Below are 27413 nucleotides of genomic sequence, written 5' to 3'. Positions count from 1 at the left end.
AGAGCAACAATGAAGGGAAAATCTGCTTTGCAAACAGTTTCAAGTTGAGTCCAGAAGGAATAGTGTTTTGGCTCTACTTGATATTGCTCATAATTGAGACTGGAAGCAATGATGGGATAGGTGACACAAGCAAAATGCTGCAGGAACTCAGCAGGCCAGGCTGCATCTATAGAGAAGAGTACAATTGATGTTTTGGGCCAAGACCCTTCAGCAGGACTGGAGAAAAAAAGATGAGGAGTCAGAATTGGGGTGGGGGGGGGGTGCGGGAGAAACACAAGGTGATAGATGAAACCGGAGGGAGGAGGGGCAAAGTAAACTCTGACTCCTTATCTTCTTTTCTCTGGTCCTGATGAAGGGTTTCAGTCTGAAACATTGACTGTACTCTTTTCCTTAGATGTTGCCTGGCCTGCTGAGTTCCTCCAGCATTTTGTTTGTGTTACTTGGATTTCCAACATCTGCAGATTTTCGCTTGTTTGAAATGGGATAGGTGAAGTCTCAGCCTATGCTGGAATCATCTTTACTGACAGAGTTAGCCATGAAGATAGTACATTACTTGCTTAGTTATGCTAAAGAAGGCATAGGTGGGGTTAGCATTACTAGAAGAACAAGGTGGAACTGTCATCTTGGAAAAGGTTTCATAATTACAGAAGTGATCTCAATCAGTGCAAATCTAACCCAAATCCAGCTTGTCTTTATCTACATGAGGAGTTTGGATTGTGTTATAAATCACCTACGATAAAACATTCATGGATTATTCAATTGGTTTACCCTCTACACTTTTACACCCTTCAATCTGATAGAACCTGACTAAGTTCGAATCTTCCTTTAGTGGATTTACTATTGGACAGACTGCAGTGGAAGTTTTGACATGCAACACCCTTCTATTTAAACAATAACAAAATCTATAGGACTTTATACTAGTCTTGAAGAATGGAGCACCTGAAGGTTTTTGGAATTAAAATTGATGGGATAATCAGATCTAATTTTGGAACCTGCTTATAACCTTTCATTGCACCCTCAGTTCAGTGGAAAAAAAGCTAATGAACTTGTAAAACAAATTTAACTATACATTTGCTGAATGGTTCCTGATGTTTCTCCACATCTACAATGTGGAGAAGGTGCTGAAAAGTTGCAGATTGTAGCCTCAGTGCAAAATACCTTGCCGCTCCTGACAGTGAGCTGGTCAGCAGTGCAGCCATTATCCATCAATGCTCATATACTGGATTACTACAATGTCAGGACCTTGCGCCAAGTGAACACTAATTCTTTGTAATGCCAAATAAATCAGGTATTTCACTACTGTATCTATGTGGGACCCAGTTTTAGGACCAGAATTAACAAGTGAAGCCACATACACTTAGGTGCAGCACTATCACATGGACTACACTTAAAATTTTTTACTGGGCCTCGACATAATGTCCAGTAGTGTAGCACCTTCAACAAAGAAAAATACCCAAATGTACTTAACTTGCATCACTAATTTGTGAAGTCTCCAGCTGTAACCCCAGTTTGTTGGATTTAAGTGGAATGCATTCATTCATTAAATGTTAAGAAATAACGATAAATCAGCAGGTAATTTTCAGAACATGAACTTTCCAGTTTAACAGAGGAAATCTACAGAGTGAAACAGTTCTATGGTCTCAAGATTCTTGTTTAAGTCTTTCACATACGTTATTTGACATTTTAATTCAAATAGAAAGATAATCACTTTCTTTTAAGGATGTAAATAATTCTACTGATATAAAAATGCAAATTGTAAACCTTCCCTTCCCCCACAAGAAACACTTACCCCTTTATCTCTTGATTTTGAATTAAATTTCACTGTCTTTAACCTGGCCCGTTCTTTCTTCTCAACTCTTTCCGAGTCAGCAAAATAAAGAAAGTCAAAAAATTAGAATCAAATCAAAGAGATTTACATACTTGCAAATCACCTTAATACATTTCGAATTGAAGGCCTAATTTTCTACCAATGTATACCTTCAAACCAATAAGGGAGCAGCATTTCGCTATCAACACTTGCAAGGGAGGCATGAAAAATTAACCTCCTTTGTGAAGAATAGCCTTAACAGTCCAGCCTAAAGCTAACACGTAGAGTGGCACATGCACAAAAATTTGATTCATTTTCAACTTCACTTAAATATGAGAAACACAAGAAAAACAGAAGATAACTTTAGGAAGGCAGGAGATGCAGCGACAGGCTCAGTTCCTGACATTCGCATCCAATTCTCTAACGAACACCAGCTACTGGGAGGAGGTACCACTAGGTAATGTGACATTGCAGTTGTCCTTCTCCAGTCCATAACAGCAACTTACAGGGTTGCAAGCTTGATCTCTGATAATTCCTTATTAAGATAGTTTCCATCTTTAGGAAACATATTCAGAAATAGAAATAGAAATAAAACATTAGGAACTTGCAGCACAAAAGGAAGCTGTTTGACCAATTATATCAAAATAGATTAAAAGCTTCATCACACTCTCCAGCTTCTGGTTTATAACTTTGCAGATTACGGTTTTTCGTGCAGGTAATTTCAAAAGCCTAGCAAAAGTTTCTGTCTCCATCATTCTTTCAGAGAGCGAACTCGAGATCCTAATCATCCCCACAAAGAAAACAAAATCTTCCACTCCACTCTAATCCTTTAACCAATTATATCACCCAATTGTTCACCATCCAAACCTCTCAATTTTAGTACACCTTAAATCTCTTCTTTGATCTATGGAGAACAATCCCAAATAAACCATGCTCTCTTCATGAATATAGTTCTCCAGTCCCAACAACACTCTTGTAAATCTCCTCTTAACTTAGTTGAGTGCTGTGGCTCAGAAAAGAAGAGAAATGAAGAAGACTACAGTGGTGATAGGAGATTCCATTGTCAGAGGAACAGAGACGAGATTCTGTAGGCGTGATAAGAAACACCAGGATGGTATGTAGCCTCCCAGGTTCCAGGGTTGGGGATTTCTCAGATCAGGTCCACTGTATTTTCCAGGGGAAGGGTGCTCAGCCAGAAGTCATGGTTCATATTGGCAGGGGTTCAGATTTATGGATCATTAGGATCCCTTCTGTAGAAGGTATGACCTGCACAAAAAGGACGGGTTACACCTGAACCCGAGGAAAATCAATATTCCTTTGGGCAAGTTTACTAGAGCTGTCTGGGAGGGTTTACACTAACTCGTCAGGGGGTTGGGGATCAGAGTGATAGCGCAGAGGATGAAGTATTTGGCTTGCAAACTGTGTTGTGAGACTCCTAGGAAGGAGAAGCTGATGTCAGGGCAAAATGGCAGTTAACAGGATGAGTTGTAAAGTAAAAGGTGGACAAGATTGAAAAGGTGTTATATTGAATGTGCACAGTATATAGAATAAGGTGGATGAACTTGTAGCACAGTTACAGATGGGCAGGTATGATTTTGGCATCACTGAATCGTGGCTGAAAGAAGTTTATAGCTGGAAGCTTAACGTCCAAGGATACGCATTGTATCAAAAGAACAAGTAGATAGGCAGAGGGGGTGGCATGGCTCTGTTGGCTAAAAAATGAAATCAAATCATTAGAGAGAGCTGACATTGTGTTAGAAGGTGTTGAATCATTGTGGGTAGAGCTAAGGAACTGCAAGGGTAAAAAGACCCTGATGAGAGTTATATACAGACCCCCAAACAGTAGCAAGGATGTGGTCTACAAATTTCAAAGGGTATTAGAAAATGCCTGGCAAAAAGGCAATGTAACGGGGGATTTCAGTATGTTGGTAGATTGAGAAAATCAAGTTGGTGCTGGATCCCAAGAGGAGGACATCCTAGAATGCCTCTGAGATGACATTTTAGAGCAGCCTGGTGTTGAAAGCACTGGGGAATCAGCTATTCTGGATTGTGCATTGAACTGGAATTGATTAGGGAGCTTAAGGTAAAGGAGAGAGTGATCATAATATCATAGAATTCACCCTGCAATTTGAGCAGAAGCTACTGTCAGATGTACCAGTAATACAGCGGAGTAAAAGGAATTACAAAGGCACGAGAGAGGAGCTAGCCAAAACTGATTGGGAAAGAACATGTCAGGGATGATGGCAGAGCAGCAATGGCTGGAATTTCAGAAAGCAATTCAGAAGATGCAGGGTATATCCATCCCAAAGAGAAAGACGTATTCTAAAGGCAAAATGACATAACCATGGCTAACAAGCGAGTTAAAACCAACATAAAGGCAAAAGAGAGTGTATATAGCAGACCAACAATTAGTGGGGAGTTAGAGAATTGGGAAGTTTTTAAAAATCAACAGAAGGCAACTAAAAAAAAGAAAAGCTGGAATTCAAAGCTAAGGTAGCCAATAATATTAAAGAGGATACCAAAAGTTTCTTCAGACACATAAAGTGTTAAAAAGAGGTGGAGTGGATATTGGACCATTGAAAAATAATGCTGGAGAGGTAATAATGGGGGACAAGGAAATGGTGGATGAACTAAATAAGTATTGTGCATCAATCTACTGTGGAAGACTCTAGCCGTATGCTGGAAGTTCGGAAGTGTCAGGGGCAGAGGTGTGTAAAGTTGCTATTACTAGGATGAAGGTCTGAAAGTAGATACATCACCTGGACCAGTGGATAATTGGCAGGAAGCAAAAAGTGAGATTAAAGGGAGCCTTTTCGAGTTGGCTGCCAGCGACTAGCAGCGTTTCACAGGGCTCTCTGTTGAAACCACATCTTTTTAGGTTATATGTCAATAAATTCCATGATAGAATTGAAGACTTTGATAGAAAATTCAAAAATTTGAGGTGCAAAGGGACTTGGGAGCCCTATTGCAGGATTCCCTAAAGGTTAATTTGCAGGTTGAGTCGGTGGTGAGGAAGGCAATTGCTATGTTAGCATTCATTTCAAGAGGACCAGAAAATAAAGCAAGGATGTAATGTTAAGACTTTAAAAAGCACTGGTGAGGCCTCACTTGGATTTTTGTGAGCAGTTTGGGGCTACTTATCTTAGAAAGGATGTACTGAAACTGGAGCGGGTTCAAAGGAGGTTCATGAAAACAATTCCAGGATTAAACGGCTGGTCACATGAGGAGCATTTGATGGTCTGTATTCACTGAAATTCAGAAGAATGAGGGGTGATCTAATTGAAAGCTATTGAATGGTGAAAGGCTTTGAGAGATTGGATGTAGAGAGGATTTTTCCTATGTTGGGAGTGTCTCAGACCAGATGGCTCAGCTTCAGAATGGGGTGAGGGTCCTTTTAGAACAGAGATGAGGAGGAGGAATTTCTTCAGCCAGAAAGTGGTGAATCTGTGGAATTCACTGCCACAGGCGGTTGTGGAGGCCAAGTCATTGGGTATGTTTAAGACACAGGTTGACAGATTCTTGATTATTCAGGGCATGAAGGCATATGGCGAGAAGGCAGGAGATGGGGGTGACAGAGAAAATGAATCGGCCATGATGAAATGGTGGAGAAGTCGCCATAGGCCAAATTGCCTAATTCTGCTCCTCTACTTTATGGTTCTAGGAACTTACGCATTTGGCCTTCTATGCAGAAGAAACATGAAGGATTCCAGTTGAGTTCTAATTTTAGAGATTTTAAATTGAGCTTATTGATTGCCATTGCTTTTTAAAAGTTTACAGCATTTTAAATTTCAGGAATATTTATTAGAACTTTGATAATCTGCTGAATCAGTGCATAAAACATTGCCAGTTTGGTTCTTTCAGAAGCATAAAGGCTGATTTGTTTCTATGCACCACTCCAAATGCATAATTGGAGTTAAAGATACTTCAAAGTGCAGGGATTCTTTGTCTGAGAACTGGGCTGGCTCCTTTAATCAAGATCCTGCCACAGGCACAGGAGAAAGAAAGCATAATTTTCATAGGCATTGGCAGGGGCAGGTGGTTTGCCAGAAATTGAAAATTCAATCTATCCTTCCATGAACTGAAAGCACACTTGAGAGTTTTAAGTTTTAACTAAACTGGTAAATCTGGATTCATAAATATGTCAGAGCAGGAAAAAATAGAAGATTTTCTTCCCCACTACCAACTCTGCTCCTTCATTAGGGGACATAATGAAATTTTACCCATTATTCAGCATTTCACACTCACCATTATTCTACTAGTACATAGAAACATAGAAAACCTACAGCACAATACAGGCTCTTCGGCCCTCAAAGTTGTGCTGAACAAGTCCCTACCTTAGAAATTACTAGGCCCTCTATACTACTAAGCTCCATGTACCTATCTAAAAGCCTCTTAAAAGACCCTATTGTATCCACCTCCACCACCGTTGCCGGCAGCCAAAAAACTCTTTTTAAAGGCACAGTCCATATTGAATAAACCTTAAGATCTCGTCACACCTGGGAAAAAGCCTCTGACTATCCACACAATCAATGCCTCTCATCAACTTGTACACCTCTATCAGGTCACCTCTCATCCTCCATCGCTCCAAGGAGAAAAGGCTGAGTTCTCTCAACTTACTCTCATAAGGCATGCTCTCTAATCCAGGCAACATCCTCGTAAATCTCCTCTGCACCCTTTCTATGGCTTCCACATTCTTCCAGTAGTCAGGCCACCAGAACTGAGCACAGTACTCCAAGTGGGGTCTGACCAGGATCATATATAGCTATAACATTACTTCTTGTCTCCTAAATTCAATTCCATGATTGATGAAGGCCAACAGAACATATGTCTTCTTAACCACAAAGTCAACCTGCTTTGAGCGTCCTATGGACTCGGACCCCAAGATCCCTCTGAACCTCCACACTGCCAAGAGTCTTATGATTAATAGAATATTCTGCCAAATATGACCTACCAAAATGAACATCTTCACACTTAACTGGGTTGAACTCCATCTGCCACTTCTCAGCCCGGTTTTGCATCCTATCAATGTCCTGCTGTAACCTCTAACAGCCCTCCACACTTTCCACAACACCTCCACCCTCTGTGTCATCAGCACACTTACTAACCCATCCCTCCACTTCCTCATCCAGGTCATTTATAAAAATCATGAAGAGTAAGGGTCCCAGAACAGATCCCTGAGGTACTCCACTGGTGACTGACCTCCATGCAGTATATGACCCGTCTACAACCACTCTTTGCCTTCTGTGGGCAAACCAATTCTGGATCCACAAAGCAATGTCTCCTTTGATCCCATGCCTTGCTGAAATCCATATACACTACATCTACTGCTCTTCCTTCATCAATGTGTTTAGTCACATCCACAAAAAATTCAATCAGGCTTGTAAGGCACAACCTACCCTTTACAAAGCCATGCTGACTACTCCTAATCATATTATACCACTCCAAATGTTCATAAATCCTGCCTCTCAGGATCTTCTCTATCAACTTACCAACCACTCAGGTAAGACTCACTGGTCTATAATTTCCTGAGCTATCTCTACCCCCTTTCTTGAATAAAGGAACAACATTCACAACCCTCCAATCCTCTGGAACCTCTCCTGTCCTCACTGATAATGCAAAGATCATTGCCAGAGGCTGAGTAATCTCCTCCCTCGACTCCCACAGTAGCCTGGGGTACATTTCGCCCGGTCCCGGTAACTTATCCAACTTGATGCTTTCCAAAAGCTCCAGCACATCCTCTTTCTTAATATCTACATGCTCAAGCTTTTCAGTCTGCTGCAAGTCATCACAATAATCACTAAGGTCCTTTTCCATAGTGAATACTGAAGTAAAGTATTCATTAAGTACCTCTGCTATTTCCTCCGGTTCCATACACACTTTCCCACTGTCACATTTGATTGGTCCTATTCTTTCACGTCTTATCCTCTTGCTCTTCACATACTTCTAGAATGCCTTGGGTTTTCCTTAATTCTGCCTGTCAAGGCTTTCTCATGGCCCCTTCTGCCTCTCCTAATTTCTTAAGTTCCTTCCTGTTAGCCTTATAATCTTCTAGATCTCTAACATTACCTAGCTGTCTGAACCATTTGTAAGCTTTTCTTTTCTTGACTAGATTTATTACAGCCTTTGTACACCATGGTTCCTGTACACTACCATAACTTCCCTGTCTCATTGGAACGTACCTATACAGAACTCTAGACAAATATCCCCTAAACATTTGCCACATTTCTTCCGTTCTTTTCCCTGAGACATCTGTTTTCAATTTAAGCCTCCAATTTCCTGCCTGATAGCCTCAAAATTCCCCTTACTCCAATTAAAAGGCATTCATAGAGCTCTCGGCATTTACAAGGATCCCTCCCATCTGTCCCACAATCTCTTTAACCTCCTAAAGGCATGTAGAAGGCACTGCAGTGTAATAACAAGTACTGCTAAGCTTCAGAACAGCTTCTTTTCCCAAGATGAGACTTCTGAGCTCCCAGCTACCACCCAGTACACATTTTTCATGACAACACCAGTAGCAGTACACTGTTGTATATTTAACTGTATGTCATATATGTGCTTTATGTCAAGCTGTACATCCACAGATTTTATTATATGTTAATATTATTTTATGTGCTGTATGTGCTATATGTACTGTGTTTTTCACCTTGGTGTCAATGGAACATTGTTTTGTTTGGGTGAATGCACGTGTATGTTTGAATGAAAATAAACTTGAAGTTGAAATTTATTTAATTATTTCAGTTGATATTCTTCAACTCTATTATTGGGATTACAACTCACATCGCCACAGACTGAAGAGTCTGAGGGGAGATGTCACCCGGACCTATCGGACTACACACTGGGGTTCCGGAAGAGGTGGCTGAAGACATTATGGAAGCATTAGTATCACAAATGTCACTCCACTCTTTAAGAAGGGAGAGAGGCAGAAGAAAGAAAATTATAGACCAGTTGGCTTGACCAGTGGTTGGAAAGATATTGGAGTCCAATATTAGAGATGCGTTTTTGGGAGGCACAAGATAAAATGGGCCAAGTCAGCATGGTTTCCTTAAGGGGAGATCTTACTTAGTAAATCTATTGGAATTCTTTGAAGAAATAACAGGCAGAATAGACAAAGGAAAGTCTGTGGTTATTGTTTACTTGGGTTTTCAGAAGGCCTGCATACGAAACTGCTAAACAAGATCAAAGTACTGGAAAGATATTAATATGAATAGATGATTGGCTGACAGGCAGGTGGTAAAGTGTGGGAATAAAAAGGGCCTAATTGGTTGCCAGTGACTAGTGATGTTCTGCAGGGGTTGGTGTTGGAACTGCTTCTGTTCATGTTGATGGAACTGATAGCTTTGTGGCCAATGTTGCGGATGATACACAAATAGATGGAGGGCAGGCAGGGAGTCTGCAAAAGGACTTGGTCAGTTTAGGAGAATGGGCAGAAAGTGGCAGATTAAACACAATACTGGGAATGTACGGTCCTGTACATTGGTAGAAGGAATGAAGGCATAAGCTATTCTCTAAATTGGGATAAAATTCAAAAATCAGAGCTGAAAAGGACCTTGGAAGTCCTAGGAGGCCTAGTGCAGGATTTTCTAATGATTAAATTGCAGGTTGTTGCAACTTTAGCATTCATTTTAAGGCAGTTTGAGAATAAAAGCAAGGATGTTATGCTGAAGCTTTATAAAGCATTGGTTAGTTGGCAATTAGAATATGTTGAGCAGTTTGGGGCCCCTTATCTAAGAAAAGATGTGTTGTCATTGGAGACGGTCAAGAGGTGGTTTATGAAAAATGACCTCAGGGATGAAGGGATTGATGTGTGAGGAGCCTTTGAATACTTTGGACCTGCACTCGTTGGAGTTCAGAAGAATGAGGGTCAATCTCATTGAAATCTATTGAATATTAAAAGGCCTAGATAGTGGATGTGGAGAGGATATTTTCAATAGTGGGGGAGTCTAGGTCCAGAGGGCAGAGCCTCAGAACGCAAGATGTTTAGAAGAGAGGAGGAATTTCTTTCACCAGAGGGTAGTGAATCTGTGAGATCCATTGCTTCATGACGACACCAAGTCATTGGGTATACTTAAAGCAGATTATTAGTAAAGGTGTCAAAGGTTACAGGGAGAAAGCAGGAGCATAGGATTCAGGGGATAATACATCAGCCATAATGGAATGACAGAACAGACCCAATGGGCTGAATGGCCTGATCCTGCTTCTATGCTTTATGGCCCCATCAGAAGTCTGACAACTTAACTACAATGTTACCCAATGGCCACAACTAGCAAACACCACAGACCCAGAGCATTCTCCTTATGAAATTCTACATGAAAATTAATCCACCATCCACAGTACACCGTGAGATGAACTTCAAGCACTAAAAACCATTTTGCAAGAGCAGAGTTAAAATGATAAGTAAGGATGTTGAACTGGGTGAAGGACATCTTGTCTTTATGGCTAATTAATAGAAACACAGAAACACTGCAGCAGACTATATCAGCAGATAATTTCTTTCCAAGGTTGATCAAAGGTACATGCAATTTAACTATCACCATGAATGGAGACCAAGTTCAAATACATCCAAATTAGTCAGATGTTCCAACAGCATTTACTATCATAAAAGGCTGTTCGCAAAAACTTAGCAGCTGATAAGCTTTGCTAAATATTGATATGTAAGAGGCTATGCAACCAAAGGAAAGTTGTGAAAACTGCATTGATCAACATCCTCTTTCGGATACAGGTCCTCTCCAGGTTACAATAGGGCTGTGTTGCTGTGAAACGTTCATAACGTGAAGGTTTCAAGTTGGAAGTGTGACCGCAAGCTACGTTTCTACATGCGCCTCAACGTTTGCCTGCAGCTGCGTTGATTTGGCGGCTGCTACAGGCAAGCACAGTAGCGCATGTAGAAATTGCAAATTGATGTTGGTGTGTGCGCAAATTCAGCTGGGTGAGGATATGTAATGTAGGAATTGAAACACAATGGGGTGAACATCATTCCTTTCGCATCATTTTTCTTATGTTTACAAATGCCTCATCCTAAACTTTCAGCATGCACAGTCCTATGCCTATCTAGCTCAAGGTACCAGCACTGCATAGTTCTTTTTACACACTGCTCTTGGAGTCACCATCACTATTAGTTACTAATTCAACCATGGCCAAGAAAGGATCACTATTACTCAGCATGCTCCTTGCACCCTCATCGATGTACTACAGAAAGCATCCCATCTGGATGTATCACAGCTCAGCATGGACGCTCTCTGCCTGAGACCACAAAAAAAACTGGAGAGAAATGTGTACTCAGCTCAGCATGAAATGTTTAAGGAGAACATGAAGGGGAATTTCTTCTCTCAGAGGGTGGTGAGAGTGTGGAGTAAGCTGCCAGTGGAAGTGGTGGATGCAGGTTCGATTTAGGAGAAGGTTGGATGACTGCCTGGATAGGAGGTGTATGGAGGGCTATGTTCCAGGTGCAGGTTGAAGGGATTAGGCAGAATAATAGTTTGGCATGGACTAGATGGGCTGAAGGGCCTGTTTCTGTGCTATAGAGCTCTATGGCTCCCCTCCATTGACTCTGCCTATGCTACCTTGGTAAAGCAGCCTACATAATTAAAGGCCCCACCCACCCCACACTCTGCTCACCCCTCCAATGGGCAGAAGATATAAAGCACATTCCACCGTGCTCGAGGGCACCTTCTATCCTACTGTTATTCAACTATTGAACAGTTCCCTGGTACAAGATGAATTCATGACCTTACAATCTTTCTTGTTCTGGTTTTTGCAGCTTATTGCCTGCCTGTACTGCAGTTTCCCTGTAACTTTATTCTGCTTTCTGTTACTGTTTTCCCTTGTATGATCTCAATGCACTGCAGTGATGAAATGGTCTGTACTGATGGCATTCAAAGCAAAGCTTTTCACTCTACCTCTGTCCACATGACAATGATAAACCAATTTAGTGTCACTTGGCACAAAAAATCTTACTGTGCCTGAGAATCTATAATGGACCCACAGCGGCTTACGATATGACGTCTTTGGATTTGCATAGCATGATAAATGAAAGTCATGGCACATGGTGGGAGGTACTCAGAAACCAGTCTGAAATGAATGGGATCTTAAAACTGCATAAAAATGACACATTACACAATAACATTTCTTGACCTTGGAGTCCACATCATTTCCATTTTTCCTTCATGCCAGACCAATAGTTATCATGATTTACAAGGTGGATCTTTTTCACTAATCCTGAATGATTTTTAAAAGCTGCTTCAAAACCTATTTCTCACATTATACTTTTATCTGCTTAATTATTCTTCATGTCCAGGCTGATAGCTTGTCCCTACTTGGAATGTTTAAAAAATTGCAAATGCAGGAACTTGTTAATCTGTTCACCCTCATTTCCTACTCTATTCCTCTGCAAGAAGTCTTTTGCTGATGTAGTGCCGGATTTTATTTCTTTTGTCATATTGGTTTGTGTTTATAATTTTAAACCTCTAAGGTCATCTTTAATGATGTAATACTCACCCATTTTTATTCATTGGTCTGGTTTGCAGCGATAGTAACAGGCACATAGCAACAACCAATCTACTGGTTGGTCAGTAGGTTATGGACAGGGCTATTGGCTGGAGTTTAATGCAAAGTAGAGATTAGGTGAAGAAAAAGAGGGAGGCAAACATTGTGCATAAGCCACTGGGAACAAGTGACTCTCTTGAGGACTACAAAAAGTATAGGAGTGAGGAAGTGTAGAAATTATGGAAGATATGAGAAGGATCTGACAGGCAAAATGAAGCAAAACCCCATGATTCTACAGGTGTATTGGAGTAAAAGGGTAACTAGGGTACTGGGGAGGCTGCACCTGGAGTACTGCATGCAGCTCTGCTCTCCTTACTTGAAGAAGGATATACTGGCTTTGGAGGCAGTGCAGAGGAGGTTCACCAGATTGACTCCAGATATGAGGGGGTTAGACAATGAGGAGGTAGAGTGTCCTGGGACTCTACCCGCTGGAATTCAGAAGAATGACAGGAGATCTTATAGAAACATATAAAATTATTGAAGGGATAGATAAGATAGAGGCACGAAAGTTGTTTCCATGAGAACTAGGGGACATAGCCTCAAGATTTGGGGGAGTAGATTTAGGACTGAGATGAGGAGGAACTACTTTTCCCAGCAAGTGGTCAATCTGTGGAATTCTCTGCCTCATGAAGCAGTGGAGGCTACCTCAGTAAACATATTTAAGACAAGGTTAGATAGATTTTTGCATAACAGGGGAATTAAGGGTTATGGGGAAAAGGCAGGGAGGTGGAGATGAGTCCATGGCCAGATCAGCCATGATCTTACTGAATGGTGGAGCAGGCTCGATGGACCAGATGGCCCACTCCTGCTACTTCTTATGTTTTTATATTAATGGGTCCTCTTAAAGAAAAGCATGGTTGTCAGCTTGTGAAACCAAGGAAAATGGGTGAGATTTTTAATCAATATTTTGCATTAGTTTTTATGGTGGAGAAAACAATGGAAGTTAAGGAAATGGGGGAAATGAGTCGTGTTGTCTTGGACAACATACAGATTAGCAGGGAGAAACTAATAGAGGCTTTACAATGCATTAAGATGGATAAATCCACAAGGTCTGACCTGGGGTACAATCTTGGACCTTGTGGGAAGCTTGACAAGAAAGTTCTGAGGCCCTTGCAGAGATATTTGCTTGATGTCTGTTCAGACAGAGCTGAAGAGTAGCTAATGTGGCATCAACTGTTTAAAAAGGGTAGCAAAAATATGCCAGGAAACTACAGCCTGATGAATTTGACACTGATGATGGGTAAATTGCTGGAGGGGATTCTGAGGGACGAGACCTACGAACATTTGGAAAGACAGGGTCTGGTCCTGGACAGCATATCTTTGTGCATGGGAAGTCAAGACTGACAAATCTCTTGGTGTTCTTTGAGGTAACCAGGAGAGCAGCTGAGCAGTGGGCTAAGGATGCTGTTTATATGGCCTTTAGCAAGGGCTTTGACAAGGTCCCTCACGACAAGATAGTCTGGAAGATTAAATTGCATGAGATCCAGGGAGACTTAGAGGACTTGAATCATAATTGGTTAGAGGGAGGAAACAGAGCAGAATTATTTCTAAGGCTGGAGGCCTTTTTCTAGTTGTGTGTCACAGGAATTGGTGCTAAGATTTTGTTGTTTGTAAATTTATATAAACAATTTGTATGTGAATGCAGAAGGCATGGTTGTTAAGGTTACAGATGATACTAAGTTAGGTGGTGTTGTAGATAATGTAGCAGGCTATAAAAAATTAAAGGAGAATCTTGGTCAGTTAGATATGTGGGCAGACGGTTGGCAAATGACTTTCAATCCAAATAAATGTGAGGTATTGTGTTTTTGAATATCAAACCAGGTAGGACTTACACAATGGCTATATAACGGAAGGGCTCTGGGGAATGTTATGGGGCAGAGGACCTACATGTACATGTGCATAGTTTGCTGAAAGTACAAGTAGATAGGGTGGTGAAGTCAGTGTTTGACACACTGGACTCCATCAATCAGGGCACTAAGTATAGGAGTTGGGAAATTATGATATAATAGAATAAGACACTAGAGAGGCTGCACTTGTGAACAGTTTTGGTCACTTTATTATAAGATGTTATTAAACTAGAAAGAATGTGTTTTTAAATGTTGCTGCTGTAATGAAATCATTTCCCACTTGGGATCAATAAAGTACCTATTATTATTATTATTATCATCATCACCACCACCATCTACACACCTTCCTTGACCTGCACCTACCATCTACATCTCCACATACCAACTGCTATTGTCCCAATCTTCACCACTCCCAGTCCCCTCTATCCATCAACTCCCGAGTCATCATAGACTCCCCTTCACTACTGAGCAGGTGAGAAGGGCTTCGGGGAAACTCAGACATGACAAAGCATTGGGACCGACGGTGTGAACCCCAGGGTCCTGACGGAGTGTGCTGAGCAGCTGAGTGGAGTTCTCCAGCACACTTTCAATCTGAGTCTTAGGCTGGAAAGGGTCCTGACTGTGTGGTCCCAGTACCCAAGAAGGGTCGACCAAAATTCTTGAATAACTACTATCCAGTGGCCCTGACCTCACGCCTCATGAAGACGCTACAGAGGCTGGTCCTGGCTCACCTCCGACCCTTGGTCAGATCAGTCCTTGATCCCCTGTAGTTTGCCTTCCAGGAGCACATTGGAATCAACGATGCTGTCATCTATCTGCTGAACAGAGCCTACTCCTATTTGGATAAGCAGGGCAGCACATGTTTTTTGATTTCTCAAGAGCCTTCAATACCACATAGCTCTTACTGCTGGGGGAAAAGCTCAGTTCAATGCAGGTTAGCACTTCCATTTGTGCAGCTTCAGAGCCGTGTTTCAGACATGACTACAAGGAGCACTGGGACCCCACGGGGGACCGTATTGGCTCCCTTCCTGCTTACCTTGTATACCTCAGACTTTAGATACAACACTGAATCATGACATCTGCAGAAATTCTCTGATGACTCAACAATAGTTGGGTGTATAAAGGGAGGACAGGAGGATGAATACAGGGCCCTGGTGGAGGACTTTGACAAATGGTGCAAGCTGAATCACCTGCAGCTCAACATCAGTAAGACAGTAATGGACTTTAGGAAGACTAAGCCTGCATTGCTGCCTGTTACTACTGATGGTGAGGGTGAGGATGTGCTGAGGACCTACAAGTATCTGGGGGTGCACCTGGATGACAGACTTGAGAACAATATTTTAAAGTCTAATTTTCTTCATAGTTGTTAGCCTTAGTTCATCAGTAATACTCTGAGCCTGTTTACCTTTGACCTGTGTAGCTTCTACTTCCTGAGGAGAAGTAGTTCCTTTGGAGTATGCAGGTCTCTCCGTCACAGTTCTACTAGTCTGTTGTCACCAGAACAATCTTCTATGCACTGGGGCAATGGTATCAACATGGGTAATGCCAACAGGCTCAATAAACTGACAACCATGCTGCTCCAAAGAGCACCCACTGAAGTCATTCTTACCCTCAGCTATTAGGTTCTACAATGATGACCCCCTCCTGTTAGACTGTTTGAGGTAACTCATTTTTTATTCTTTCTTACTGCTCTTCTAATATTTGTGTATTTGTATATCTGTGCACTTGTAATGCTACTGTGACATTAATTTCCTTTGGAATCAATAAAGTATATCTCTATCTATCTAAAGGTCAACAGGCTCTGAGTATTACTGATGAACTAAGGCTGACAACTATGAAGAAAATTAGTCTTCAAAATATTGTTCTCCATTCTATTTCCAAACTACTTAAAAATGGGAAATAATGGGTTTCAAAAATGTACGGAGACTAAAGGAAAATGTTATAAATTTCTGAAAGATTTATGCACAACTTCACCAGTTTAATCCCAATTTTATAACTAAACTTACTTCAACTTTTTATTTAGCACACTGACTAAGTATAATCTGAATACTTCCACACCTCATACCTACACTAACAGAGTCACTATCTCCTGTGGTTTTATACACCCTGCTGTTACCTAGGAGAGTTCCTCTCGCAAAAGTGACTTTATTATTTTCTGTCAAAGTCGCCTTATGTTCAGATATTCCTGCACCTACTGTCACTTTAAATGCATACAATCAGACTATTTATATGGTCACACTCAACAGTTACTTGCACATTGTGTTTTATAGGATTGTTCTTATTTTATATTTATTGTGCTTATTTATGCTTATTGTGTTTTTAATGCTGCATTGGATCCAGAGTAATAATAATTTCTTTCCCCTTTACACACATGTATTGTAGAATGACAAGAAAAAACTATCTTTGCTCTTACACAGCAAAACCTGTTATGAATATGAGATGCAGTGTTTCATATTCCATTCAACATCAGGAAGGAGGATATTTGCCTTTACTGAATTTTGACACAGATCTACAATTGGTTTTCAGAAATTAAAGTCCCATCACGCTATTCTCAAAGGACATTAGATATTCAAATATCTCTGATGCTAAGTTTGGATTAATATTAACAGATCACAGGAAAATGGTAAAAAAAAATGAAATCATTGCAAATGGATTTTTTTTTTGCTTATTCTGCATTCTCAATAATTTCCAGTTTGTGCCAGAAGGCAGAATCTTTAAACAGCCTCTTAAAACTTGGGCATTCCAAAAATGCAATTTAAATACTTAAATGAAGAGAACAGGATGAGAATTTTGCTCCAAACTCCCATTGTATTTGAATAACCACTACTTTATTTTGCCTGCCTTTATTCTGTTGCAAAACTTTATAGTTGAGTAAGACCTCATTACGCAAGAAGCTCGCTTGCTGTTAGTATATTCTCAAGTTTCACAAATCTAATTCTCTACAACCAACACACACTGCCCAGTTTCAATCAAATAAAATGAATGAGCTTCTACCTTCACATCACTGTCACTATTAGACTGGATGCGAAAATGTGCTCTTCATATTTAAGATGACTTATCTCCGTAAATGTGAAGAAAACCATACCTGTATCTTCATTATATGGGAAAATATCAATTTTCCTCATTGCAGATCATGCCAGAGATGTTGGACTATTTACGTAATTGTAGCTTTATACAGACCATCAGAAACGTTGCCTGGGAAGTGAAACCTACTCAAACCAGGTCTTTCATATGAAAGGTCTTTCATATTAATTTCAGGAAAACCCAATCTTGAATTCTAAGCTCCAAGGTATAATGAGATGGTCACAAAGGCATCCTTTTGTTATCATGTGATCCCAAGCTTTATCATGATCACATTTCAAAGTGAATTTCAGAATAAATTCTTTAGTATAACTTACTCTGTTAAGATTATATCACCATGTGAAGTTATTCAATCTCAGGAAATATTTTCAATATTAATTAACATTTTCCTGAGCTACATTTTCTACAAGATAGAAATAATGATATCTTGTGATAAGTTGCGATTGAACTTAAAGCGGATAAAAAGCATTAGACTAATTGAAATGCCATGCCTACTAGCAGAACTAAAAACCAGTATATCTTTTCAGGAAAATATTAAAGATTGAAAATACTCAAAATCTTGTAAATTTCAAGCACAAAACTGACATTCCCATAACCAATATGGGAAACAATCAGTAAATAAACTAAAACAAATGATCTGAAATGAAGACGCACTCAAGTTTGAAATGTTCTGAGTGCTTACTGGATTTAAAAAAGATCTAATTTATAAGTTTAGAAAAGATCATTACCTTCGTTTGCTTGGGATCACTCCAATTTCCTCACTCTCACCATCCAGCGTTACCTGTCGAGCCTGCCACCACTCGTCATCTGATGCATTGATCACGTGAAGGATATCGCCAAAACTGAAATTAAGGCCTTGGCTCGGCAGGCCACTGTCTTTGGTCTTGTCGTAGTCAAACAAAGCTCTAAATCAAACATAAAAACAGAAAGGGTTACATGGAATTAACATTATAATTCATTACCAGCACAGAAGTAGGCCATTTACCACAACTTGCTCTTATTTATCCAGTAACTCCACTGCATTTCGCTCAGCCTCCTAATCGTACCCTTGATTCCCTTCTCCCTCAAAAGAGGGTGCAAAAGAGATTTATCAAAACAACTCCAGAGATAAGGGCTTTCAGTTATGTCAATTAACTGAAAGGGTTGTTCTCCTGTGAAGATTGTAGGGAGATCTACTGGAAGCGTTTAAAATCATCAAGTATATACGCACAACAGATGTAGAGAAACTGTTCCCGTGGGCGCAATGGTGAAGAGGCATGGCATATAAAACACTGGAAAGAAAGGACAAGCAGGATTTGCGAAGGGAAAGTTTACAATCACCCAAGTTTCGCTGAGTAGTTTTAAAAGGAATAGGTGTCATTTCCTTTTACTTGATATTGGAAGGCAAAGATCCCAAATTTGGGATTGCACATCTAATGATTCTTCCATAGTGCTCCAATGTTAGACTTCTCATAGAATTCAGCTGGTAAGTGACAATTTCATGCACTTCTTGTTACAATGGGAAATATGCCTGCTGGAAGTAAGGGAAATAGCTGTAAGAGTCATTTTCAGGTAATTCAGTGAACGATTTGTGCTGGCCGGCAGTGTAGTGGCATCCACTCTGGACTTCGAGCTGAGTGGTTCTGAGTTTGAATCCAGCTGGCTCCTTGCATGCTTCCCATCCGTATGGGGTTGAATGTTGAGCTAGCAACTGGGCCCCGTAAAAAACAAACAAATGCTAAAGAAATGGCACGGTTGCTGCCTGATGCACCGTAAGGTGTGGAGAGGAACAAAGAATAAATGACTTACTGTATATGTAATAATATCATATTTAGCATATTTGTTTGGAGGCAGGCTTGACAGAATTATTTATTTTGGATGGGCATGTTCAGAACTTTTCATGTGATGTCATTTACAACTGGAAGGTTTGCTTATACAGGAATCCACCCCCCACCAAACACATCAATGTTTACTCAGTAAATGTGATTCCCATTTGAAGACTGAGTAGGTAGGATTGTAAAAATCCAAAAATTCCAAGCTATTATTTCATGTGTAATCCAACAAAATCAAAGATAAACAGGCAGGCTAGTAACATATGAAGAAAAATTGAACTGATACAACAAGTGTAGTTAATAAGCTAAATAACCAATCAAAATTTTCATTTAAATAATTTGTGATTCCTGTTTACTCTCTTGCATATCTGCTCCTTTTTCCTCTCTACAGCACACAACTTTGCAACATTTTTTTTACATCCAGTTTCACTACTGATTTTTCATTTTTATTGCCTGGTTTTCCTTCATCTCATATTACAGCAATTATCATTTCACTTTCGAGATAAAATGTACCATGGTACTGAGAGAACCAATTAACTTGCACACAGATAATTGTCATTAACACTGAAAGCTTCAACACCCTTATTAATTCATATCTTAAATGATGATTCATTGCTTCCAACTTCCAGCTAATATCCCTCAAACAGGAAAAAAATTAACAGGAAACGAAAACCAATGGTTTGCTGATACAAGAAGATTAATGCTCTCTACTAATTCATTTTTGCTTTTCCAACTCAGGTCACTGGTGGTTGGAACTATTCTTCGTGGATAAACAATCACCTTATCATTCCGATAGTTCATCTTTAAATCCATGTTATAAATTAGCTTTACATTATCTTGGGTGTTAATGCTATATGTTGCAAAATATATGGAAACTAATGATGTAAAAGTACCAGATGAAAGGAGCTCACTATCTTAGTTCAGAGGAAGCAGAAGCAACAGCACAATAAGGTAAAACTGCTTCACCCTCTGATTTGGTGACTCTTCCCCACATCATAAGTACTCTGCCTTCCCTTCCCTATATATTCTATAGGTCTTAGAATATCTAATAGATACATGCCTTATAAAATTTGGTAATTTTTCATGCTGGAACTATCAGAAATTTATAAATGTCTTCAGTTATAAGTTATATCTTACAGCAATTTACAAAGAAACATAAAAAATCCTACAGCACAATACAGGCCCTTTGGCCCTCAATGTTGTGCCGAACATGTACTTACTTTAGAAATTACCTAGGGTTACCCATAGCCCTCTATTTTTCTAAGCTCTATGTACCTATCCAGGAGTCTCTTAAAAGACCCTATCATACCCGCCTCCACCACCGTCACCAGCAGCCCATTCCACGCACTCACCACCCTCTGTGTAAAAAAACTTAACCCTGACATCTCCTCTGTACCTACTTCCAAGCACCTTAAAACTATGCCCTCTCATGTTAACCATTTCAGCCCTGGGGAAAAGCCTCTGACTATCCACACGATCAATGCCTTTTATTATCTTATACACCTTTTTCAGGTCACTTCTCATCCTCTGTTGCTCCAAGGAGAAAAGGCCAAGTTCACTCAACCTATTCTTTTAAGGCACACTTCTCAATCCAGGCAACGTCCTTGTAAATCCGCTCTGCACCCTTTCTATAGTTTCCACATCCTTCCAGTAGTGAGGTGACCAGAACTGAGCACAGTACTCCAAGTGCGGTCTGACCAGAGTCCTATATAGCTGTAACATTAGCTCTTGGCTCTTGAACTCAACCACTGAAGTAGGACTCACTGGTCTATAATTTCCTAGGCTATCTCTACTCCCTTTCTTGAATAAGGGAACAACATTTGCAACCCTCCAATCCTCCAGAACCAAGATCATTGCCAGTGGCTCAGCAATCTCTTCCCCCGTCTCCCACGGTAGCCTGGGGTATATCTTGGCTGGTCCCGGTGACTTATCTAACTTGCTGCCTTCCTAAAGCTCCAGCACATCCTCTTTCTGAATTCTATATGCTCAAGCTTTTCAGCCCGCTGTAAGTCATCCCTACAATTGCCAAGGTCCTTTTCCATAGTGAATACTGAAGCAAAGTATTCATTAAGTACCTTTGCTATCTCCTCCAGTTCCATACACACTTTTCCACTGTCACACTTGATTGGTCCTATTCTCTCATATCTTATCCTCTTGCTCTTCATATACTTGGTATTTTCTTTAATTCTGCTCGACAAGGCCTTCTCATGGCCCCTTCTGGCTCTCCTAATTTTATTCTTAAGGCCCTTCCTGCTAGCCTTAAATCTTCCAGATCTCTGTCGTTACCTAGTTTTTTGAACCTTTCATAAGCTTTTCGTTTCTTCTTGACGAGATTTACAACAGCAATTGTACAAGCAGTGATTGATAAGTTCGTGGACTAAGGTTGAAGGAGTCAATTTTAGAAAACCGAGCACATTTACTTTTCAACACAGTCCCCTCCTACATTTACACACTTAGTCCAGTGATCGTGGAGTATACGGATCTCGGACCTCCAGAAAGTGTCCATGGCCTAAGGTAGAAGGAGATGAGTTATACAGCTCTCGTTACATGCACATGCAGTTCAACTCTTTGAGTGATTATGCAGAAAGTTTGAAGTTAATAACTCATCCGGGTGATTGGTAAGTTCGTGGCCTAAGGTAGAAGGAGATGAGTTATTAACTTCAACCAGGCCACGAACTTAACAATCACCCCTTGTACACCATGGTTCCTGTATCCTACCGTCCTTTCCCTGTCTTATGGAACACCATGCAAATATCTCCTGAACATTTGCCACATTTCTGCTGTACATTTCAATGAGAACATCTGTTTCCAATTTATGCTTCCAAGTTTCTGACTGATAGCTTCATATTTCCCCTTACTCGAGTTAAACACTTTCCAAACTTGTCTGTTCCTATTGTCCTCTCCAATACTATGGTAAGGGAGATAGAATTGTGATCACTATCTCTAAAATGCTCTCCCACTGAGAGATCTGACACCTGACCAGGTTCATTTCCCAATACCAGATCAAATACAGCCTCTCCTCTTGTAGGCTTATCTACATATTGTGTCAAGAAACCTTCCTGAACACACCTAACAAACTCCACCCCATCTAACCCCTTTGCTCTAGGGAGGTGCCAATCAACGTTTGGGAAATTAAAATCTCCCACCACGGCAACCCTGTTATTATTACACCTTTCCAGAATCTGTCTCCTTATCTGCTCCTCGATGTCCCTGTTAAAAAGCACCCAGTAGAGTTATTGACCCCTTCCTGTTCCTAACTTCCACCCACAGAGACTCCGTAGACAATCCCTCCATGACTTCCTCCTTTTCTGTAAAAGTTTAGTGGAAGTTCAAAGAAAAGAATGGAACTTGTTTAACAACAGTTAGTCAGGGGAGTGCACATGGCTTTAATATAGTGAACAAGGTAGAGTTACACACCATCACAGCACAGAAACAACCTCTTCAGCCCATCTAGTCTGTGCCAAAATATTATTCTACCTAGTCCAATTGAGCCATAGCCCTCCATACCTTACCCTTTCATGTACTCATCAAAACTTATCTTAATTGCCGAAATTGAAACTGCATCCACAACTTCAGCCAATTCCACACTCACACCAGCCTCTGAACATGAAGTCGCTCCTCATGTTCGCCTTAAAGACTTCACCTTTCGCCTTTAACCCATGACATCTAGCTATCGTCTCAACCAACCACATTGAACAATGCCTGCTTACATATACCCTGTCTCTATCCCTCATAATTTTGTACATATCTTTCAAATCTCCACTCTTTCTCCTACGCACCAGGGAATAAAGTCCAAACCGATTCAACCTTTGCCTATAACTCAGGCCCTCAAGTCCTGGCAACATCCTTGTAATTTTTCTGTACTCTTTCAGTCTTAATGATATCTTTTAGGTAGGTGTCTGGAATTGCACACAATCCTGAAAATTAGAAACATAGAAAAAAACCCATAGAAATCCTACAGCACATACAGGCCTTTCAGCCCACAATGCCATGTTGAACATGTACTTACTTTAGAAATTACCTAGGGTTACCCATAGTCCGCTATTTTTCTAAGCTCCACGTACCTATCCAGGAGTCTCTTAAAAGACAATACCATATCCACCTTCACCACCGTCACCGGCAGCCCATTCCACGCACTCACCACCCTCTGTGTAAAAAACTTACCCCTGACACCTCCTCTGTACCTACTTCCAAGCACCTTAAAACTGTGCCCTCTCGTGTTAGCCATTTCAGCCCTGGGAAAAAGCCTCTGACTATCCACACGATCAATGCCTCTTATCATCTTATACACCTCTATCAGGTCACCTCTCATCGTCTGTCGCTCCAAGGCGAAAGGTCCAGGTTCCCTCAACCTAATCTCATAAGGCATGCTCCCCAATCCAGGCAACATCCTTGTAAATCTCCTCTGCACTCTTTCTATAGTTTCCACATCCTTTCTGTAGTGAGGTGACCAGAACTGAGCACAGTACTCCAAGTGGGGTCTGACCAGTATCCTACAGAGCTACAACATTACCTCTCAGCTCTTAAACTCAATCCCATGGTTGATGAATGCTAATGCATCGTATACTTCTTAATCCCAGTCAACCTGCGCAGTAGCTTTGAGTGTCCTATGGACTCCGACCCCAAGATCCCTCTGATTCTCCACAATGCCAAGAGTCTTACCATTATTACTAAATTCTGCCATCATATTTGACCTCCCAACATGAACCACCTCACACTTATCTGGGTTGAACTCCATCTGCCACTTCTCAGCCCAGTTTTTCATGCTATCGATGTCCTGCTGTAACCTCTGACAGCCCTCCACATTATCCACAACACCTCCAACCTTTGTGTCATCAGCAAATTTACTAACCCATCCCTCCGCTTGCTCATCCAGTTAATTTATAAAAATCATCAAGAGTAAGGATCCCAGAACAGATCCCTGAGGCACACCACTGGTCACCAATCTCCATGCAGAATACAATCCACCTACAACCACTCTTAGCCTTCTGTCGGCAAGCCAGTTCTGGATCCACAAAACAACGTCCCCTTGGATCCCATGCCTCCTTATTTTCTCAATAAGCCTTGCACGGGGTACCTTACCAAATGCCTTGCTAAAATCCATATACATTACATCTACTGCTCTTTCTTCATCAATGTGTTTAGTCACATCCACAAAAAATTCAATCAGGCTTGTAAGGCATGACCTGCCTTTGACAAAGCCATGCGGACTATTCCTAATCATATTATGTTCTCCAACTGTTCATAAATCCTGCCTGTCAGGTCTTTTTCATCAACTTCCCAACCATTGAAGTAAGAATCACCGGTCTATAATTTCCTGGGCTATCTCTATTCCCTTTCTTGAATAAGGGAACAACATCTGCAACCCTGCAATCATCCAGAACCTCTCCTGTCCTCATTGATGATGCAGATCATTGCCAGGGGCTCAGTAATCTCCTCCCTCACCTCCCACAGTAGCCTGGGGTACATCTCGTCTGGGCCTGGAGACTTATCCAACTTGATGCTTTCCAAAAGCTCTATCACATCCTCTTTCTTAATATCTATATGCTCAAGCTTTTCAATCCGCTTTAAATCATCCCTACAATTGCCAAGATCCTTTTCTGTAGTGAATATTGAAGCAAAGTATTCATTAAGTACCTCAGCTATTTTCTCCAGTTCCATACACACTTCTCCACTGTCACACTTGATTGGTCCCATTTGCTCATATCTTATCCTCTTCATATACTGGTAGAACACCTTGGGATTTTCCTTAATCCTGCTCACCAAGGCCTTCTCATGGCCCCTTCTGGCTCTCCTAATTTCATGCTTAAGCTCCTTCCTGCTATCCTTATAATCTTCTAGATCTCTGTCATTACCTAGTTTTTCTGAACTTTTTGTAAGCTTTTCTTTTTTTTTGGACTACATTTACAACAGCCTATGTACACCAGGGTTCCCGTACCCTACCACCTTTCCCTGTCTCATTGGAATGCACCCATGCAGAACACCTCGCAAATATCCCCTGAACATTTGCCACATTTCTGCCGTACATTTCCCTGAGAATATCTGTTCCCAATTTATGCTTCCAAGTTCCTGCCTGATAGCATATTTGCCCTTACTCCAATTAAACGCTTTCGTAACTTGTCTGTTCCTATCCCTCGCCAATGCTATGGTAAAGGAGGTAGAATTGTGATCACTATCTACAAAATGCTCTCCCACTGAGACCTGACACCTGACCAGGTTCATTTCCCAATACCAGATCAAGTACAGCCTCTCCTCTTGTAGGCTTATCTACATATTGTGTCAGGAAACCTTCCTGAACACACATAACAAACTCCAATGTCTTAAGCCTCACCAGCATCTTAAGCAACTTCAGCATAACATTCTAGTAATGGGGGAATTCAGGGAAAAGTTGAACTTAAGAGCACCTAGGGAAGTAATGGGACAGAGCACTGAAGGGGTATTAATAACTAAAATAAGCATTAGGGCAAATTAATAATAATAATACTGCAGTTGACAGCAATATCAATATAACAAGCACTCACAGAGAAAGAAGATGTATTAAGTCCACTCTGGCTATAAATGTATCTTCAGGGTTGGAAAGAACCAGGATACTATTCTTGTTAAATAGGAAAACAGGACTGAGGGGATGGGAGAAATAGCTTTGATAATAAAGTATATGATAAATCTAATTCTGCACTACACTTCCCCTCTAACCTTGGGCTTCTTCACTTTTGTAAAAAAGTTCAAGATAAGCTTTTGGAATTGCTCATTTTACCACTTTTTATACCAGTCTTTAAATTAGATTTCAAATATCCATCATTTCTATCTTATTTTATAAAGCAGTTTTTTCAGTTTCCACCCTTTGCTTTTCTTCTGCTTTTCATTCTTTTCCCTGTCTCCTTCTATTTTAACGCTTCTCCTTTATGCTCATCAGTTACAATAGCTTAGCAAAGCCCACCCCATCGTGAACCTCTCCAGTGACATTCTATTGGAGAATTCCATTTCTCTTTTCATCCCTCCTCATTCTCTGCGTCGCTAAACATGTTTGACTTACAGATTTTCCAGATCTAATTAAGTCATTAACCTGAAGCCGACTACATTACTCTCCACACAGATTCTGCCTTACCTGCCAGTCATTTTCAGTTTTAATGTCAGATTTCTGACACCAGCAGTCTTTTTTTAAATTTTCATTTACCAAAATGGTAACTGACAAAGTAATGGGGCATGCAATGTAGTGCTGCTGCATAACAACAAATTTCATTGCATATGCCGGTGATACTAAACCTGATTCTTAAGATCACACAGAACAGACTTCTTTTCTCTGTAATGTTTTTGAGTTTTATAAACTGTGAGATCTTATCTGAACTAAAGTGGCCACGGCCATCTTCTATTCCCAATTTGTTTTCATGTTAATGAGGACTATAGAGGGAAATATTTCTACTGGTTAATGCGAAGATGTTTGCACAGAGAAGCTACAAAATAACTCAATGTGTGAAGTTGAAACTGGCAAATGCCAGGTTATTTGCTACTATTAGTTGTTCCTCAGATTTAAATGATATAAGAGAAGATAAGGTTCCTCGAAAATTCAGACTATAATTAGAAAGGATTGCATTGAAAATTGAAAGGACTGTTATTGCAGGAAGAGAAAAAAACACACATTGGAAATGGAGAGCCTGAGAGTAATTTATTTGCTCACTGAGTAGCCGTTAATGGCACATGGTAGATTTGAAGATCCATGTGTCTTTTTTGGTGAATGTAGATTCTACATGGGAGTTCTTCAGCATTTGAAAACTCACAACATTGCCCTTGCACATGAGACGCTGCCACTGCCTGTAAGGAGTTTGACCCACCGGGTGCTCTGGCTTCCCCCCACAGTCCAAAGACGTACCAGTTGGTAGACTACTTGGTCATTTTAAATTGTCCTGAGATTAGGCTCGGGGTTAAATCGGGGTTTGCCGGGTGGTGAAGCTCGAAGGGTCGGAAGGGCCTACATAAATAAACGTGCTGGGAATACTCGGCAGGCGAGGCAGCATCTGTGGGCAGAGGGACGTAGCTCATGTTTCCGGTCAATGATCACCATGAAGAAATTGTTCAGCCTGTGGTTAGGTTGAGATGCTCTCTGAGCTTGACAATCCGTTGGCAAACATTTCATCATCATACGAGGAGACACCATCAGTGTGCTGTTCACTTGTGGCCTGTCCTCCAAATGCTTAGCGTTTATATACAGGAGGACAGACCACAGTGAACAGTGCGCTGATGATGTCTCCCTGTATGGTGACAAAACGATTGCCAAGATCAGAGAGCATCTCAACCCACCGAACTGCACATTTTCCGACATGCTGTTCA

General features: G+C 40.8%; 1 protein-coding gene across 10 annotated transcripts in view; it reads right to left on the bottom strand.

Annotated features, from left to right (window-relative positions):
* dlg1b (discs large MAGUK scaffold protein 1b) overlaps window positions 1-27413 on the bottom strand; it is a 479606-nt gene that overhangs the window by 32245 nt on the left and 419948 nt on the right. For all 10 annotated transcript variants that reach the window (XM_059943959.1, XM_059943963.1, XM_059943971.1 and 7 more), the window contains 2 exons: window positions 18006-18182; window positions 1790-1856 (listed from right to left, as the gene is read on the bottom strand). In XM_059943959.1, coding sequence (XP_059799942.1) covers window positions 1790-1856; window positions 18006-18182 — 244 coding nt within the window. The remainder of the gene's footprint in view (window positions 1-1789; window positions 1857-18005; window positions 18183-27413) is intronic.

Source organism: Hypanus sabinus, chromosome 2 (genome assembly GCF_030144855.1).
Source record: "Hypanus sabinus isolate sHypSab1 chromosome 2, sHypSab1.hap1, whole genome shotgun sequence".
NCBI lineage: Eukaryota > Metazoa > Chordata > Chondrichthyes > Myliobatiformes > Dasyatidae > Hypanus > Hypanus sabinus.
Note: the sequence above shows the minus strand (reverse complement) of the source record. Positions and strands in the feature narration are given on the sequence as shown.